The 13425-nt window shown below is 62.8% G+C and overlaps 3 protein-coding genes and 1 long non-coding RNA gene across 4 annotated transcripts; 2 read left to right on the plus strand and 2 right to left on the minus strand.

Annotated features, from left to right (window-relative positions):
* Positions 1-1054: 1054 nt before the first annotated feature.
* Positions 1055-3456, plus strand: TUBB4B (tubulin beta 4B class IVb). Its single transcript, XM_090275060.1, has 4 exons — positions 1055-1180; positions 1447-1555; positions 1633-1743; positions 2256-3456. Exons 1-4 carry the CDS (start codon positions 1124-1126, stop codon positions 3314-3316), a joined length of 1338 nt encoding a protein of 445 aa, XP_090131186.1. The 5' UTR covers positions 1055-1123; the 3' UTR covers positions 3317-3456.
* CIMIP2A (ciliary microtubule inner protein 2A) lies at positions 2520-6745 on the minus strand. Its single transcript, XM_090275061.1, has 7 exons — positions 6379-6745; positions 5173-5387; positions 4832-5094; positions 4617-4743; positions 4246-4340; positions 3811-3928; positions 2520-3537 (listed from the first exon to the last, which is right to left on the minus strand). Exons 1-7 carry the CDS (start codon positions 6432-6434, stop codon positions 3449-3451), a joined length of 963 nt encoding a protein of 320 aa, XP_090131187.1. The 5' UTR covers positions 6435-6745; the 3' UTR covers positions 2520-3448.
* Positions 6746-7307: 562 nt separating this feature from the next.
* On the minus strand, positions 7308-11503 carry LOC150013987 (uncharacterized). The gene is made up of 2 exons (XR_016510615.1): positions 10202-11503; positions 7308-7590 (listed from the first exon to the last, which is right to left on the minus strand). It is a non-coding gene; the product is annotated as an uncharacterized LOC150013987 (long non-coding RNA).
* STPG3 (sperm-tail PG-rich repeat containing 3) lies at positions 8553-10008 on the plus strand. Its single transcript, XM_090275062.1, has 6 exons — positions 8553-8686; positions 8776-8930; positions 9029-9163; positions 9264-9352; positions 9455-9752; positions 9868-10008. The coding sequence occupies exons 1-6, from the start codon at positions 8580-8582 to the stop codon at positions 9999-10001; spliced, it is 918 nt and encodes a 305-aa protein (XP_090131188.1). The 5' UTR covers positions 8553-8579; the 3' UTR covers positions 10002-10008.
* Positions 11504-13425: the final 1922 nt, after the last annotated feature.

The following is a 13425-nucleotide window of genomic DNA, read 5'->3' on the forward strand; positions in this document are numbered from 1 at the left end:
TCGTCCTGGAGGCTCAACGCCGGAGAGCTATTCCCTGCCGTCCCCTCTGAAGGGGCCGGTCTGCCCCGCACGGCCGGGTACACGCCGGGGGGGGAGGGTCACCCTGGGAGCCAGACCCTCGTTCGCCCAGCTTCGCCCGTTGCCAGGCGCCCGGGGCCCCCTGGCCTTCCGTCTTTGCTCGGCTTGTGTCTAACCGCCTACCAGCCGTTGGGGCGCAGGCCCGGGAGCAGCCCGAGGTGGGCGCCGCCCTCGTCGCCACGGAGCTTGCTGCGCGGGGGCCCGGCACCAAGGCGACGGGGAGCCACGCCGGCGCGTCTCCACAACAAGCCCAGGCGGGAGGCAGGGGCCCGCTCCGCCCGCCCCGCCCCGGCGCAGTGGCTCACGTGCTCCCTCACCTGACCGCCCCTCCGGCGGGCGAGCTGCCCAAGAGGGGGTGCGGGGAGCGTCCATCCGTCCCGCGGCCGCCGCCCGAGGCCCCCGAACGCTGTCCGCCTCTGCCGTGGAGGGCCTCGCTCCGAGGCCCTGCGGGGTGGCCCCGGCCACACGCGCCCCCTTTTCGGCGGCCGTCGGAGGCAGCAGCCCTCCGCAAGGCGCTCGCCCACCGGGGTTGCGGGGATGCGTGCGCGCGCGCGCGCCGGCGCCGCCCCGTCCGCCTTTCCCAGCACTCCGGCTCCTGCGCCGCCTCCGCCCGGGGCGGGGGCCCAGCCCGCGCGCGCCCGCGGCACTGCGGCGGTTACCAGGACGCTGGCTCCGCGTAGCCAATAGCGCCAGCCTGTCGGCTGCTCTCCGGAACCAGCCAATGAGGTAACAAATCAATCATTTGAAACATCCAATGGACAGAGCGCCGCAGCGCGAGGAGGGTGACTTTGATAGGAAGAGCAGAGGCCGCGGCTGACCAATAAACAGCAAACGAAATTGGGAAGGCGGGCGTTAGGAGGTTCGATTGACGGGGCTAAATCCAATCAAACGAGGCCGCTTGCCACCCTCGTTCTGACAGCCCAATAGGAGGCTGGCGGAGGCGTGCGCGACGGCTATATAAGCGTTGGTGGAGCGTCAGTTGTAGCATTCTGCGCGCCCGCTTCTCGGCTCCGGCTCCTGTCTTCCCGCCTGCGCCGCCGCCACCATGAGGGAGATCGTGCACCTGCAGGCCGGCCAGTGCGGCAACCAGATCGGCGCCAAGGTGGGCGGCGGGGCGGCGGGAGCCCTTCGCGGCCGAGCCAGCCGGGCGGGGAAGGCGGACGGGAAAGATGGCGGCGGACGGGCGGGCGGCGCCCCCGCATTGCGGCTCCGCGCGGGGCCGGGGTTCGGGCGGGGTCGCCGGCGCGGGCCCCTGGGGACAGGCCGGGCGGTGAGTGGGGGGAGGGGAGGGCCGCGCCCGTCCGGGGCGGGGCCGGCCCCGGGCCCCGCCGGCGTGACTCAGCCCCGGCCCGCCCGCGTCTCTCGCAGTTCTGGGAGGTGATAAGCGACGAGCATGGTATCGACCCGACCGGCACGTACCACGGGGACAGCGACCTGCAGCTGGAGCGGATCAACGTGTACTACAACGAGGCCACCGGTGAGGCCCCCCGCCCTGCCTGCCCCGCCCCGCCGCCCCGCAGCGGCCTCCCGCTGACGCCTCCCCGCCTCCCCTAGGTGGCAAGTACGTGCCCCGCGCCGTGCTGGTGGACCTGGAGCCCGGCACCATGGACTCCGTGCGCTCGGGGCCCTTCGGGCAGATCTTCCGCCCGGACAACTTCGTCTTCGGTGAGCCGCAAACGGGGGCTGGTGGCGGTTTGTTAGCCAGGACGACTCAAAGGTCAAGGGGTGCCCAAGGTCACCACCCTCAGAACCACGGAGACCGGGCCCTGATCCGCGCCGTCCCGGGAGCAGAAGCAGGGCCCCTGGCAGGACACCCTCCTCCCCCCCGCGAGTCACTCGGCCCGAATCCGTCTCCGAAAGCAGCTTTGGGAAGGCGGCCCAGCTGTCCGATCCGGGAGGAGGCAGCCGATGTAATCTCCCCGCAGTGGCCGCGGTGACGGCTCATCTGTCCTTGGGAGTTGGCAGGGGCTGCCGTGGGAGGGGCCGGCTCATTGTTAAGCTCTCCCAGCGCAGTCCCTGACTGAGTCCGGACCGGCATGCTGCTGCCTCGCGCTGGTCCGTCGGTTTCACCTGCAGGGTGAGCTGTATGCCACCTCGCACCGTGCCAGCTGGCCTTTTGGGCCTGTGGTCAGGGGTGATGCGTGTGTCAGGGAGTGACCTGCTGCCTTTGCTTGCAGGTCAGAGTGGTGCTGGGAACAACTGGGCCAAGGGGCACTACACGGAGGGCGCGGAGCTGGTCGACTCGGTGCTGGACGTCGTGAGGAAGGAGGCCGAGAGCTGCGACTGCCTGCAGGGCTTCCAGCTGACGCACTCCCTGGGCGGGGGCACCGGGTCTGGGATGGGCACGCTGCTCATCAGCAAGATCAGGGAGGAGTACCCCGACCGCATCATGAACACCTTCAGCGTGGTGCCCTCGCCCAAGGTGTCGGACACGGTGGTGGAGCCCTACAACGCCACGCTGTCGGTCCACCAGCTGGTGGAGAACACGGATGAGACCTACTGCATCGACAACGAGGCGCTTTACGACATCTGCTTCCGCACACTCAAGCTGACCACGCCCACCTACGGGGACCTCAACCACCTGGTGTCGGCCACCATGAGTGGGGTCACCACCTGCCTGCGTTTTCCCGGGCAGCTCAACGCTGACCTGCGGAAGCTGGCCGTCAACATGGTGCCCTTCCCCCGCCTGCACTTCTTCATGCCCGGCTTCGCCCCCCTCACCAGCCGGGGCAGCCAGCAGTACCGGGCCCTGACGGTGCCTGAGCTCACCCAGCAGATGTTCGACGCCAAGAACATGATGGCCGCCTGCGACCCCCGCCATGGCCGCTACCTGACCGTGGCTGCTGTTTTCAGGGGCCGCATGTCCATGAAGGAGGTGGACGAGCAGATGCTTAACGTCCAGAATAAGAATAGCAGCTATTTTGTTGAATGGATCCCCAATAATGTGAAAACAGCTGTCTGCGACATCCCGCCCCGGGGGCTAAAAATGTCGGCCACCTTCATCGGCAACAGCACAGCCATCCAGGAGCTGTTCAAGCGCATCTCGGAGCAGTTCACGGCCATGTTCCGGCGCAAGGCCTTCCTGCACTGGTACACGGGCGAGGGCATGGACGAGATGGAGTTCACTGAGGCAGAGAGCAACATGAACGACCTGGTGTCTGAGTACCAGCAGTACCAGGACGCCACGGCTGAGGAGGAGGGCGAGTTTGAGGAGGAGGCGGAGGAGGAGGTGGCCTAGAGCCGGCTGGCACCCGGAGAGCCGTGAGAACTCTTTATTCCCTCACCACCTGTCCTGATAGCCCTTCTCACAGCGTATCCGCTCTTCCTGTCTGACGTCACATGCTGTACAGATGCCACCATTAAAGCATTTTCATAGCGTCCGGTTCCTCCTCTCCAGTTCCTTCTGATAGGCCTTGCGGGTGCTGTTGCCGAACGTCATTGCGAAGTGGTCCTGCATGGCTGCAGGGGACAGGCAGTGCCACGGCTGAGCTGCGCTGGGCCACTGGCGGGGGCGTGGGGGGCAGTCCACCCAGGCCTCGGGCACCCACAGCTGCCCTGGTCAGCTGGAGGCAGCTGGTCTCTGGGACTTGGTACAAGAGGTACTCTGCCCCATCCACCAGGGGGAGGAGGGGATGTGGGGCCACCCCATCTCAGGGTCACCCTGGGGAAGTAACAGCTGGACCTGTGAGGTCCAGCCCCCTGACCCCTCCCCACAGCGGCCCCCGCACTCACACGGCACGAAGCCCATGTAGAAGGGGATCATGCCCTGGCTGGTGCGGATGGCGTTGCTCGGCCAGTATGTTTGGGGCAGCCTCTCGCCCAGGGCGCAGATGGGGTTTCTCAGCAGGAACTGGGGAAGCAGGCAGGTGTGACCAGGTAACCAGCCCCGAATTGTCCCAGCGGGGGTGGGGCCGGCATGCTCAGAAGTGGTTAATGCTCAGGTGTCTCTTGTCTTCCCCTTCCCACAAGCTCCAGGGCAGGGATCCCAGACTTGCATCAAAGGACAAGGACCGGCCCCCCAGGCAGTGGGGACCAGCCTCCTTGGGGGAGAGCTAGGCGGAGCCCTCCAGGGAAGCGGCTGAGCCTGGGCCTGCTCCGAGGTCTGGGGACTGGACCCTGCTGGGCACTGGGCACTCAGGAGTGGGCCCAGGGTTGATGTCCTTGTACCTGGTTTTTGTCAAACTCGTCCATAGCCTGAGTGACCCCATTGCAGTAATTCATCCCCATCACCCAGGCAAACTGGGGGATAAAGCCAGCATATCCTGGGGGAGGAAAGGGGTCAGGGTGCCACTGCAGGTCCCCTCCATTGCCCCCTATTCTTACGATGTCAGTGAAGTTGTCCAGGCTCCTTCCCTAAATATTGGGAACTTCCTGTTGGGGCCAGAGGGGCATGGGGGGTCAGGACCTCTCACCTGGGGGAAGCTGGGCTTCAGGAAGGGAAGGATCTGTGGGCGGCCCTCCTCACTTGCTCTGACCTTCATCTTGTTTGGCCCCAGGGCGATGGGTGTCCCTCTCCCACCTTAGACCCTGGCACCCACCTGAGATGGCCTTGCGTTGAATCAGGTTGGGGTGGTCCAGCTGGGGGAGCCTGTGGAACCTGCCTACATCCAGTGTCTCCTGCCGGCAGGCTGGGGGTGAGTGCTCATCCCTCCTGAAGTGGTACAGCTGGGGCAGGAAGGGGGCAGGTCACTGCCCCAGCCCTCCGCCAGGGTCTAGCTGGGATAAGGCTGGCCCCAGCATATTTCCCAGTTACCTGGTACTGTTCAGGGGCCTTGTGGGCCTGGGCGGTGCTCTTCCAGCCCGCCTCCCCATATGCCAACCGCAGGCCCGGGTGTCCGAGGTCCCCGGAGTCCCTCTTCCTGCCTGGCGGGCACGGTGGGTACGGGGCGTAGGGCATGAAGCCCGCAGGCAGTGGAACCTGCCTGGATATGTTTTCCATCCCTGGTGGCCCTTCAGCATCTGCCTCCTGAGGTGAGAACCGGCCCAGGACCTCAAAGTTCTTGTAGGGCTTCGCACCTGCGTGGACAGGGCAGCAGTGAGTGGCCGCGGGCAGGAGGGCCAGGTGGGCTGGCGAGTGGGAGCACCGCGGCTCACCCGTGTAGTGGGGGATGTAGGGCTCCACCAGGTCGCGGCAGGGGATCAGAGGCGGCAGGGACTTGCTGAAGTCCTCGGGGGACTTGGGCTTGGATATGGGCGACAGCACTGAGCAGGGGCTCTTCTGCATGCTGGGGTCTGAGAGCAGCTGGGCCGTGGTGCGCCCGTATGTCTTCCCCACCTGGTAGCGCAGCTGCGGGTAGAAGCCGGCATAGCTGCAGAGGGGCGAAGAGGAGTGGGCCATGCGCGGGGGCAGGGTGCAGCCTGCCAGCCCCAGGCCGGTACCCGACCTCAACCACAGAACGGAGGGTGTAATGACAACTGGCTCTGGGGCGCCCAAGGCTTGATTGGGCAGCACCCCCCAAGCACCAAGAACCTGCATGGTCACCGCCACCATGACAATCACCCCCCACGACCCGGCCACCCAATAGCAGCACGGGGCTCAAAGAGGACAGAACAGGAACTGCGTGGACGCATTTACAGGGGTGGTGACCGGTTCCGGGCCCAGGCTCGGGGAGGCCCACTGCACCCCAGGTCGTACCACTGGAAGGCTTGGCAGGGATCTGGCCTGGGCTCCTGCCACCCAGGATGCGAGGAGCCAGTGAAGGGGACCAGGACTTGGGAGGCAGGCGGAGGCTGCTGGTGCAGTGATGGTCGAGCTGAGTGCCGTTTAACCAACCACATGGCAGGCGGTGTGGGCATCTTGGGGAGGCCCTGAGGGGTGGTGGGGGTCCAAAGCCCTCCCGGTTCAGTCTCCCGCCCCCACTTTTCCCCCAGAAGCACCGTGAAGTGAGGGCTGGTTCCCTGCCCTCCCTTCTCCTTGCTCACGTGGCTGTGTCTGTGCACGCACCCTCCGCGGAAGGCTCCATTATCTGTTACGTGGGGGGCTACCTAGTGGGGCAGCCTGGTGACCCCAGTTAACTCCCAATATTTATTTTGTCTTTCGAGGGTGAACGCTATGGAGTGAGTGTCGGCGTTTTTTTTGCCAGCCTCTGCCAGCTGCTGGGCTGTCGGTGGTTTTCTGCTCTCAACATGCGGGCCACCTGGCACGGCACTTAGCGCCACACGCAGGGAAAGGAGGCCCCCGAGTCCTCCTGTCCCTTCAGGCTTTGGGCCTCACTCCATTCCCTGGGGACCAGCTCTGGGGTTCCCCTGGCAGCTGGCTGGGCCTGTTCCCCAGCCTCCCTACAGGGGCCCAGCTCTTACCCAGGGACATAGTGAGGTTCCGGCGTGAAGAGATCATGTCTCTGAGTTGGTGTCATCTTGCGTCACCTCCACTTGTGGTGCTGCCCTGCCCTCTGGTCTGGCTGCTTTCCCTGAAAGGGGTCCCTGTTGCCTAGTAACCATTGTGAAGAGACCCCATTGTTGGGCATCACCTGGGCCAGGCCCAGCCTTGCCCTGTGAGAGCTCCCAATTGACAGGTGGGACACCAAGACCCTGACAGGCAGCAGGCGAGGTGGGTGCTGGGAGGCATGACGCTGAGCACCTCAGGGTTCAGAAAATGGGACTGTCACTGCAGCCAAGTCCCAAGTCGGCCATGCCAGCGTGCAGGGGCCGGGATTAACCCCAGGAGGCCGGCAGCCCCCCCCCCCCCAAGGGCACAGCTAAGGGAACCCCCATGCACCCCAAGTCCACTCCTCAGACAGAGGCCCAGAAGCTTCCCAGGCACGGGGACAGGCCTCTGCAGTGAAGTTGGAATGTCTTTTTCCAGGAGCTGGCCTCTATTTCCCATTTTTATTTTGTTAAAGACTTTATTTATTTTTAGAAAGAGGGGAAGGAGGGAGGAGGAGAGGGAGAGGAACACGGATGTGCGAGAGAGACATCGATCATCTATCATCGGCTGCCTCTCGCGCGTCCCTATCCGGGGACCTGGCCTGCATCCCAGGTCTGTGCCCTGCCTGGGAATTGAACCAGCGACCTTTTGCTTCATGGAACGATGCCCAGCCTGTTGAGCCACATCAGCCAGGGCCTGAATGTTTTTTTTCTTTCTGTAAGAAAAGAAGATGCTCTAAGCATACACAATATCATAAAGGGAAAGATCAGCAGGTTCAAGTGCATGTCAGAAAACAGCAGAAACAATGCTAAAGGCACACGACAAATTTGGGGAAAGTCTGCAACAAGTATTACAACCTTACCTGACAAAAACATGAAAAATGGCCACCCCGAAGGCAAAAGGCATGGAAAACGCGAGCATCCTGGGGTTGACCTGAAGCGAGTAAATGCTGACACCGGCAGTGCCTGGAGCTCACTCGCTGTCAGGGTGACGGTGGCTGCTACTCGGCCGCTGCTGTCTGGGAAGCAGTCTAGGAACACAGGTCAAGGCCATGCAGGACGCCCCCCACTGACCCGTGGCTTCCACTCACAGGAACCTCCCGAGGAAGTGACAGGTGCTCAGCCGCGTCACCCACCGTGGCTGTGCTGGGTGGAGAGAAATCAGAGCTAGCCCCAGTGTCTAGAGAGCAGGACCCAGTTCACAAAACCGCATCTGTAGCCACTGTCGATTCTGCCCTCAGAGGACACTGTACAACATGGAAAGGCCCCCGACCCTGATAAAACCTGTGTTTCCTCAAGCCAGCCTGTCTGTCCGTCAGTCCATCTCTCCATCTGGAGTGCCTCCCAAGACCATGCTGGGTCAGTGCTGGGTGGGAGGGACCCATACAGGAAGAGAGCTGGTCAGGGTGGGCAGGGCCCAGAGGGTGCGCTGGGCGTGACCGGGCCCTGCGGGCAGGTGAGGCCGGGGCTGGGCGGGCAAGCTGGCCGGCCCCCCTCCGAGGGCGCGCCGAGGGGCCTGGTGTGCAGACTGGCTCACGCTCAGTTGGGCTCATTACCTTGTTGCACTTTGGCCTGGGCGGCCCCAACCACCTGTGATGCCGTCTGGCCCCTGTGCTCCCCCCACCCCACCCCCACCCTCCCCTGTCAGCCCCGCCCGGGCACGTTCCTCTGGGTTGGCACAGTCCACTCAGACCCACCCGCCCTCGCTTTGCTGCTCCAAGGGGTGGGCTTCCGGCGGGGGCGCCTCGCCCAGGGAGCTTCCCAGGACCCTCCGTCCCTCCCACCCTGATGCCTCCTTCCAGCTGGCCATGCACGGCTGGGCACCACATAGCGCCCACTCCCGTTCCTATCTTCTGCCAGGTGTCAGTCCCCCCAGAAGCCCTGCTAGAGTGGACCCCCGAAGTCCAGAAAAGAAGGGTTGGGACAAGAAAGGGGGGCAGGGGGGAAAGGAGACTAAGCCCGGAGTCACCCAGGCCAGCTGGAGGGTCACCTGCCACAGCCCCTCCAGGGCTGGACAATGTTCTTCCCTCGGGATTCGTGGCAAAAGAGGTGGGGGAGGGCCATGGCCGGCCAGTGAAGTCACAAAGCCTCATGATGTCACATGTCACCGTGGAAGGCAGCCAGAGACCCTGACAATGAATTTTGACCAGAAAGCTGTGAAATTCCTGGCAAACTTTTACATCAATGGAGGCAAACACTGGACCCATGGCCCCCTGACACCGAAGTCAATAGTGTCAGCCCAGTAACTTGGAGCGCGAAGGGCAGGGGGTGAGGGCAGCCCAAGGGGCCGCCAGCATTTGCCGGGACCGAGGCTGTCCTCCTCTCTTGCAGGCCCAAGGATGCTGTGTCGTGGGGCCCGGGCCCTGGGGCCACCTGGGAGGAGACATGGCCTCCCGCGCCGCTGGAGTTCCCGGAGGGCCTCAGGGTGCGCATGGGCGCCCTCCAGGGGCCCCAGCCGAAGTGCACCCGTGACCTGAAGGAGCTGTGTGAGTGGGGGGGCGTCCCCGGTCTGGTCTGGGAAGGCGGGGCAGAGGCCGGAGGGGCCTCCTGGGAGGACCCAGGCCCAGAGCTTGCTTCCTGCCAGGGCTGGAGCGACGCCCCCCCATCGTGACCGACCTGGACGTCCCCGGCCCCACCAAGTACCAGGTGCCGGATGCTTCGGTGCGCGAATCCTCCCCGCACCCCCACTTCAGCATCGGCTGCAAGCACCCTGCACATGGTGCGTGCCCCTCCCCGCGCCCCCAGCCCCTGCCGCCCCGGTCGTGAAAGTGGGGCCGCGCCCCCAGCCGGCCTTCCCCAACGACACTGCCCCCCTGCAGAGGGCGGTGGCCGCCGGGCGTGGCAGACCATTTGGTTCCAGAGTGAAAGCCCCTTCACGCAGAAAACTGACTTCAGCCGGGAGCAAAAGGTGGGGCGCTCGCCTGGGAGGTTTTTGCGGGCGTGAGGCCTGTGAGGTCGGGGTCGGGGCTTAGGGGTGTGGGCGTGGCTTCAGCAGGGTCCTTGCCCGCAGTGGCCATCCCCCGCCGACTACCATCTGCTCAGCGGCCCTGCCTTCCCGGCCTTCAGTTTCGGGGGCACCCGCCCCGCCTCCAAGACCGCCGAGGCGCGCGCGCGTCCTGGGCTGCTGCAAGCCTGGGGTGCAGGTCACCGTGCCCAGCCCTTGTGGCAGGACCCTTTGCAGGCTCCGGGCGAGAAGCGCCCTAGCCCCAACACCTACGACATCCTTCCCGGGTGCCGCCTGCGGAGCCCGCGCTCGCCCGCCTTCTCCATGAGCCGCTCCCCCGCGTTCGCATCCTGGGTCAGCTCCTGTAAGGAGGCCTCACAGAGGGGAGGCTAGGGTCAGGCAGGGGCCTGGGGGCAGTGGGGTCTGGGCTAAGGCTGGCGCCAAAGCTAGCATGGGGCTCACACCTTGTCCCTCTGCAGCCCACACCCCCGGCCCAGCCGCCTATTACGTGGAGGATTGCTATAACTCCCGCTTCCCCTCGGCCCCCGGAGTGGTCATCCAGGGCATGCGAAGACCCAAGCGCCATGACACAGGCCCCTTCTGCGCGCTTTAGAGCCAGCGGGACACTGAGGCCCAGCCAGCTATCACATAAACCCTGCCTTCCTGGGGGCCTTCCCATGTCTCCGTTTGGAACTCGGCGTCCCCTATTCTGGCCTTCCAACCCTCTGGCACCCCGGTCCATGCTTCTGGCGAGCTAACTGCTCTGTGAACTGTGGACCAGGAGAGCCCAGCCCAAAGCCCCGACCTGCCCACCTGCTCTATAGAGATGGTTCTCCCAGACTCTGCTGTGCACCTGGCTGCCATTCCTCCCTGGTGAGCCGTCCTGCAGATGTGTCTTTCCCTCGTCCGGGGTCCCCCTTTGCTTCCACTTACACGCTGTCTTCTCTGAGATGGGTGGGTGGCAGCCTGAGGCTTCCTGGCCTAGGCCAGTATGGGAGGGGTCCCTCTGGGCAGAGCAGAACACCAGCTGCCAGTCTACCCGAAAGCCAGGCTACTTGCTGAGGTGAGGAACTGCGTTTTGGGGCAAGGTAGGGGCCAGACTCCCTGAACTGCCATCGTGAGACGAGGTCAGCCTGACCAGCCACTGAGGAGGGCCCAGAGGACTAGCTCATCAAGGCCTGGCCCCACTTCCCGCAGCCCCTGCCCAAGACCCCGCACGCTCGCCCAGGGCTGTGCAGACCAAGCCACAGCAGCGACATGCCCTGGGCCTTTCCCAGTTAGGGCCCTATGCTTTTGCAGTTACCAGGCCATTGGGTTACCACCCTGCCCTCCCACCCAGGGGTGGGCCCCAGATGGACTGCAATAGCTGTTTCTGTGGTGGTCCATAAACCCTTCTGCAGGGAGGCTGAGGCCCAGGAGTCCTGGAGTGTTCACCAGTGACCTCTGGGGCTGAGCCCAGCACGCCAGGGAATCAGTGGGATGGCAGATGGCTGTTGCTGGGCCCAGCTGACCAGTGCAGCCAGCAGGCAACAGGGAGCTGTGAGAGTCCCGGCCTCAGGAGCCTGGCCCGGGATGTGGGAGCCAGGAGCCCTCTCACAGCCGCACCACCAGCTGTGGGACTAGCAGGAAGGATGGAGCAATCCCCTCCAGCTGGGCTGAGAGGAGAGAGGGCTTCCTGGAGGAGGAAGTGGGGCAATGGACTTTCAAGGATGAGCAAAAAGGGAAGGGAATTTCTGGCAGAGCAAACCTTGGAAACCAAGACACATGAAAAGGGAGAGGGTGTGACATCGGTGTGGCTGGTGGAATGGAAGGTGAATTGGAGGGACTGCAGGGACTGCAGGGGCTGGGTCCAGGGGCTTCCCCGCTCAGCAATGGGGGCCCACCAAGGGTGCAGAGCAGGCAGCGCCCAGCAGCTCTGTGAGCTTCTCGTGTTGCAGGGACTCGCATGCACAGCCTCAGCCTGAGGACCAGCCACCCTGGGTTGGCCTGGGGGTTAGACGCTCACGGTGGTGAGAGGACTACCGTCCCTGTCCACTCCCACTGCCTCCCACAGGTCCCTGTGGGTGCCCCCACCGGGAGCACAGGCACGGAGAAGGTAGCGTGCCTGGTTCAAGGAGCTTCCAGGACAGCAGAGTGCCATTTCCTCAGGCAAAGATAGTCTGTTGACCCTAAAACAGAACCCACTGGGTACTCCATCACCAAAAAGGACTTATTCAGGAAAAAGGAAGTATGTGACGGGGCAGGCGCAGACATGGTGAACACATGGAGCAGGACGGAGATGAAGTCCTACTTTGGTAGGAGGGAGTTGGGGGGCGGGGCTGTGGCAAACACAGAGCCCTGTTGTAACCCCAGTCATTCCTGTAGGGCTCTCACAGCAACATGGAGTGGGACCCCCAATCTGGAGAGTGGTTTCTCTGAGCAGGTGGAGAGGGCGGGTGGGGAGGAGCCCTGTAGTTGTCAGGGTCCCGTCACTGGGACCTGGGCGACCTGTGAGGTGGGCTGGAGGACTGAGGTTCCTGAGCGCTTCTCTGTAACGGCCCTGTTCCCAGCGTCCTGGCTCTTTGCAGTCACAGCGGAAACCAGGGGTTGGGGTTTAGTGTAGGGACCTTCACTGGCCGTACTGAAAATTAAAGATCTTAGCAGTTTTTCTCCCAGCTGAGTCATTTATGGCGCGAGCAAGCTGACTTGCCATCTTAAGTAACTCTAGTGGACATGGCTTCGCACTCCACTTCGGTCATTATACAGAAGGGAAAGGTCTCTGTTCAGCCCGTTAATACGTACACAGAGGTAAAGGGTACCCGAGTGGAAGGAAAGCCCGAATTTTCCTTAAAAACCACCTGAGGTCAATTATGACAGTCATGCGCAGAATCGTCAGGATTCTGGCAGCAAGTCTGAACTTTGCTCCTGTCAGCAGGCTGAGGGAAAGGCCACTGGAATTGCTTTCGGAGGTCTGCAGCCAGGGGTCTTCTAGGATTTTGCCAAAAATCAGAGGTTGGGTTTCCTAAATCCCTTTCAGGATGGTTATATGGTGTAAGTCTCATCCAATGCTGAACAAGGTCCTCGCCAACTAGCAAATGAACTAGCTGGTATAAATCAGGAAACCCAGGCTGCAGGTCTGAATACATATGTCACACTGTGAGGCTCCTCCGTCACCTCAGGGAATTCTCTAACTATGGCTCGCCATTCAGTGTTAGTGCAGAGAACATGTGAAATTTCAGGCCTATCGGGGGTCCTCAGAGAGCTTCACTTTAAATTTGGGGAATGGCACCGGAGGCAAGGAAGCAGGTAGGTCAGGTGGCATAGACTTGCAGCCAGGGAAGGAGCTGAGCGCTCCAGAGACGGTCCCTGAGACAGCGAACTCAAGGTGAAGGGCAAGGCAGCCCCGTGCCAGAGGCCGACAGCCTGTGCAGCCTCTTTTCCTCTTTGAAAGTTCAGTAGCCTCTGTTAATTCTGAAACCTTATTTTGTAAAGAGGCAACTTCAGATTCTTGGTAACATCTGGAAGCCTTGAAACACCACTTGAAATAGACACTCTACCCTGGCTGGTGCGGCTCACTGGATTGAGAGCCAGACTGCGAACCAAAGGGTCACCGGTTCGATACCCAGTCAGGGCACAGGCCTGGGTTGCAGCCCAGGTACCTATTGGGGGCGTGCGAGAGGCAACCACACACTGACGTTTGTCTCCCTGCCCCCTCTAAAAATTAAAATCTTAAAAACAAGCACTCAGTCTTTGCCAATTTTAGCACTGTTACTGTCCAATTTGGATTTAAGAAAACGTGGAACTCTCCAAGGTCCCTCACAGTGGCCACTGCTATTCTGAATTCCTTTTGATCAGATCTGCCATTTAGGTAAATATGCCCATGAACAGTGGCCTTGGTTTTCAAACGTGAGTTCCTGGAGAGAGGCAGCCTTAAAATTTTAAATAACCGAGAGGCCACTTTTCAGTCTTCTCTTTAGAGCAAGGGCCAAAGGCGAGGTGCAGGCCAGACGCCACAGCCCCGCTCTCGGGCGGCCGCATCACAGCGGGGTCAGGCCAAA

The sequence above is a fragment of the Furipterus horrens genome, unplaced genomic scaffold (assembly GCF_987537825.1).
Source record: "Furipterus horrens unplaced genomic scaffold, mFurHor1.1.pri manual_scaffold_4, whole genome shotgun sequence".
Lineage (NCBI taxonomy): Eukaryota > Metazoa > Chordata > Mammalia > Chiroptera > Furipteridae > Furipterus > Furipterus horrens.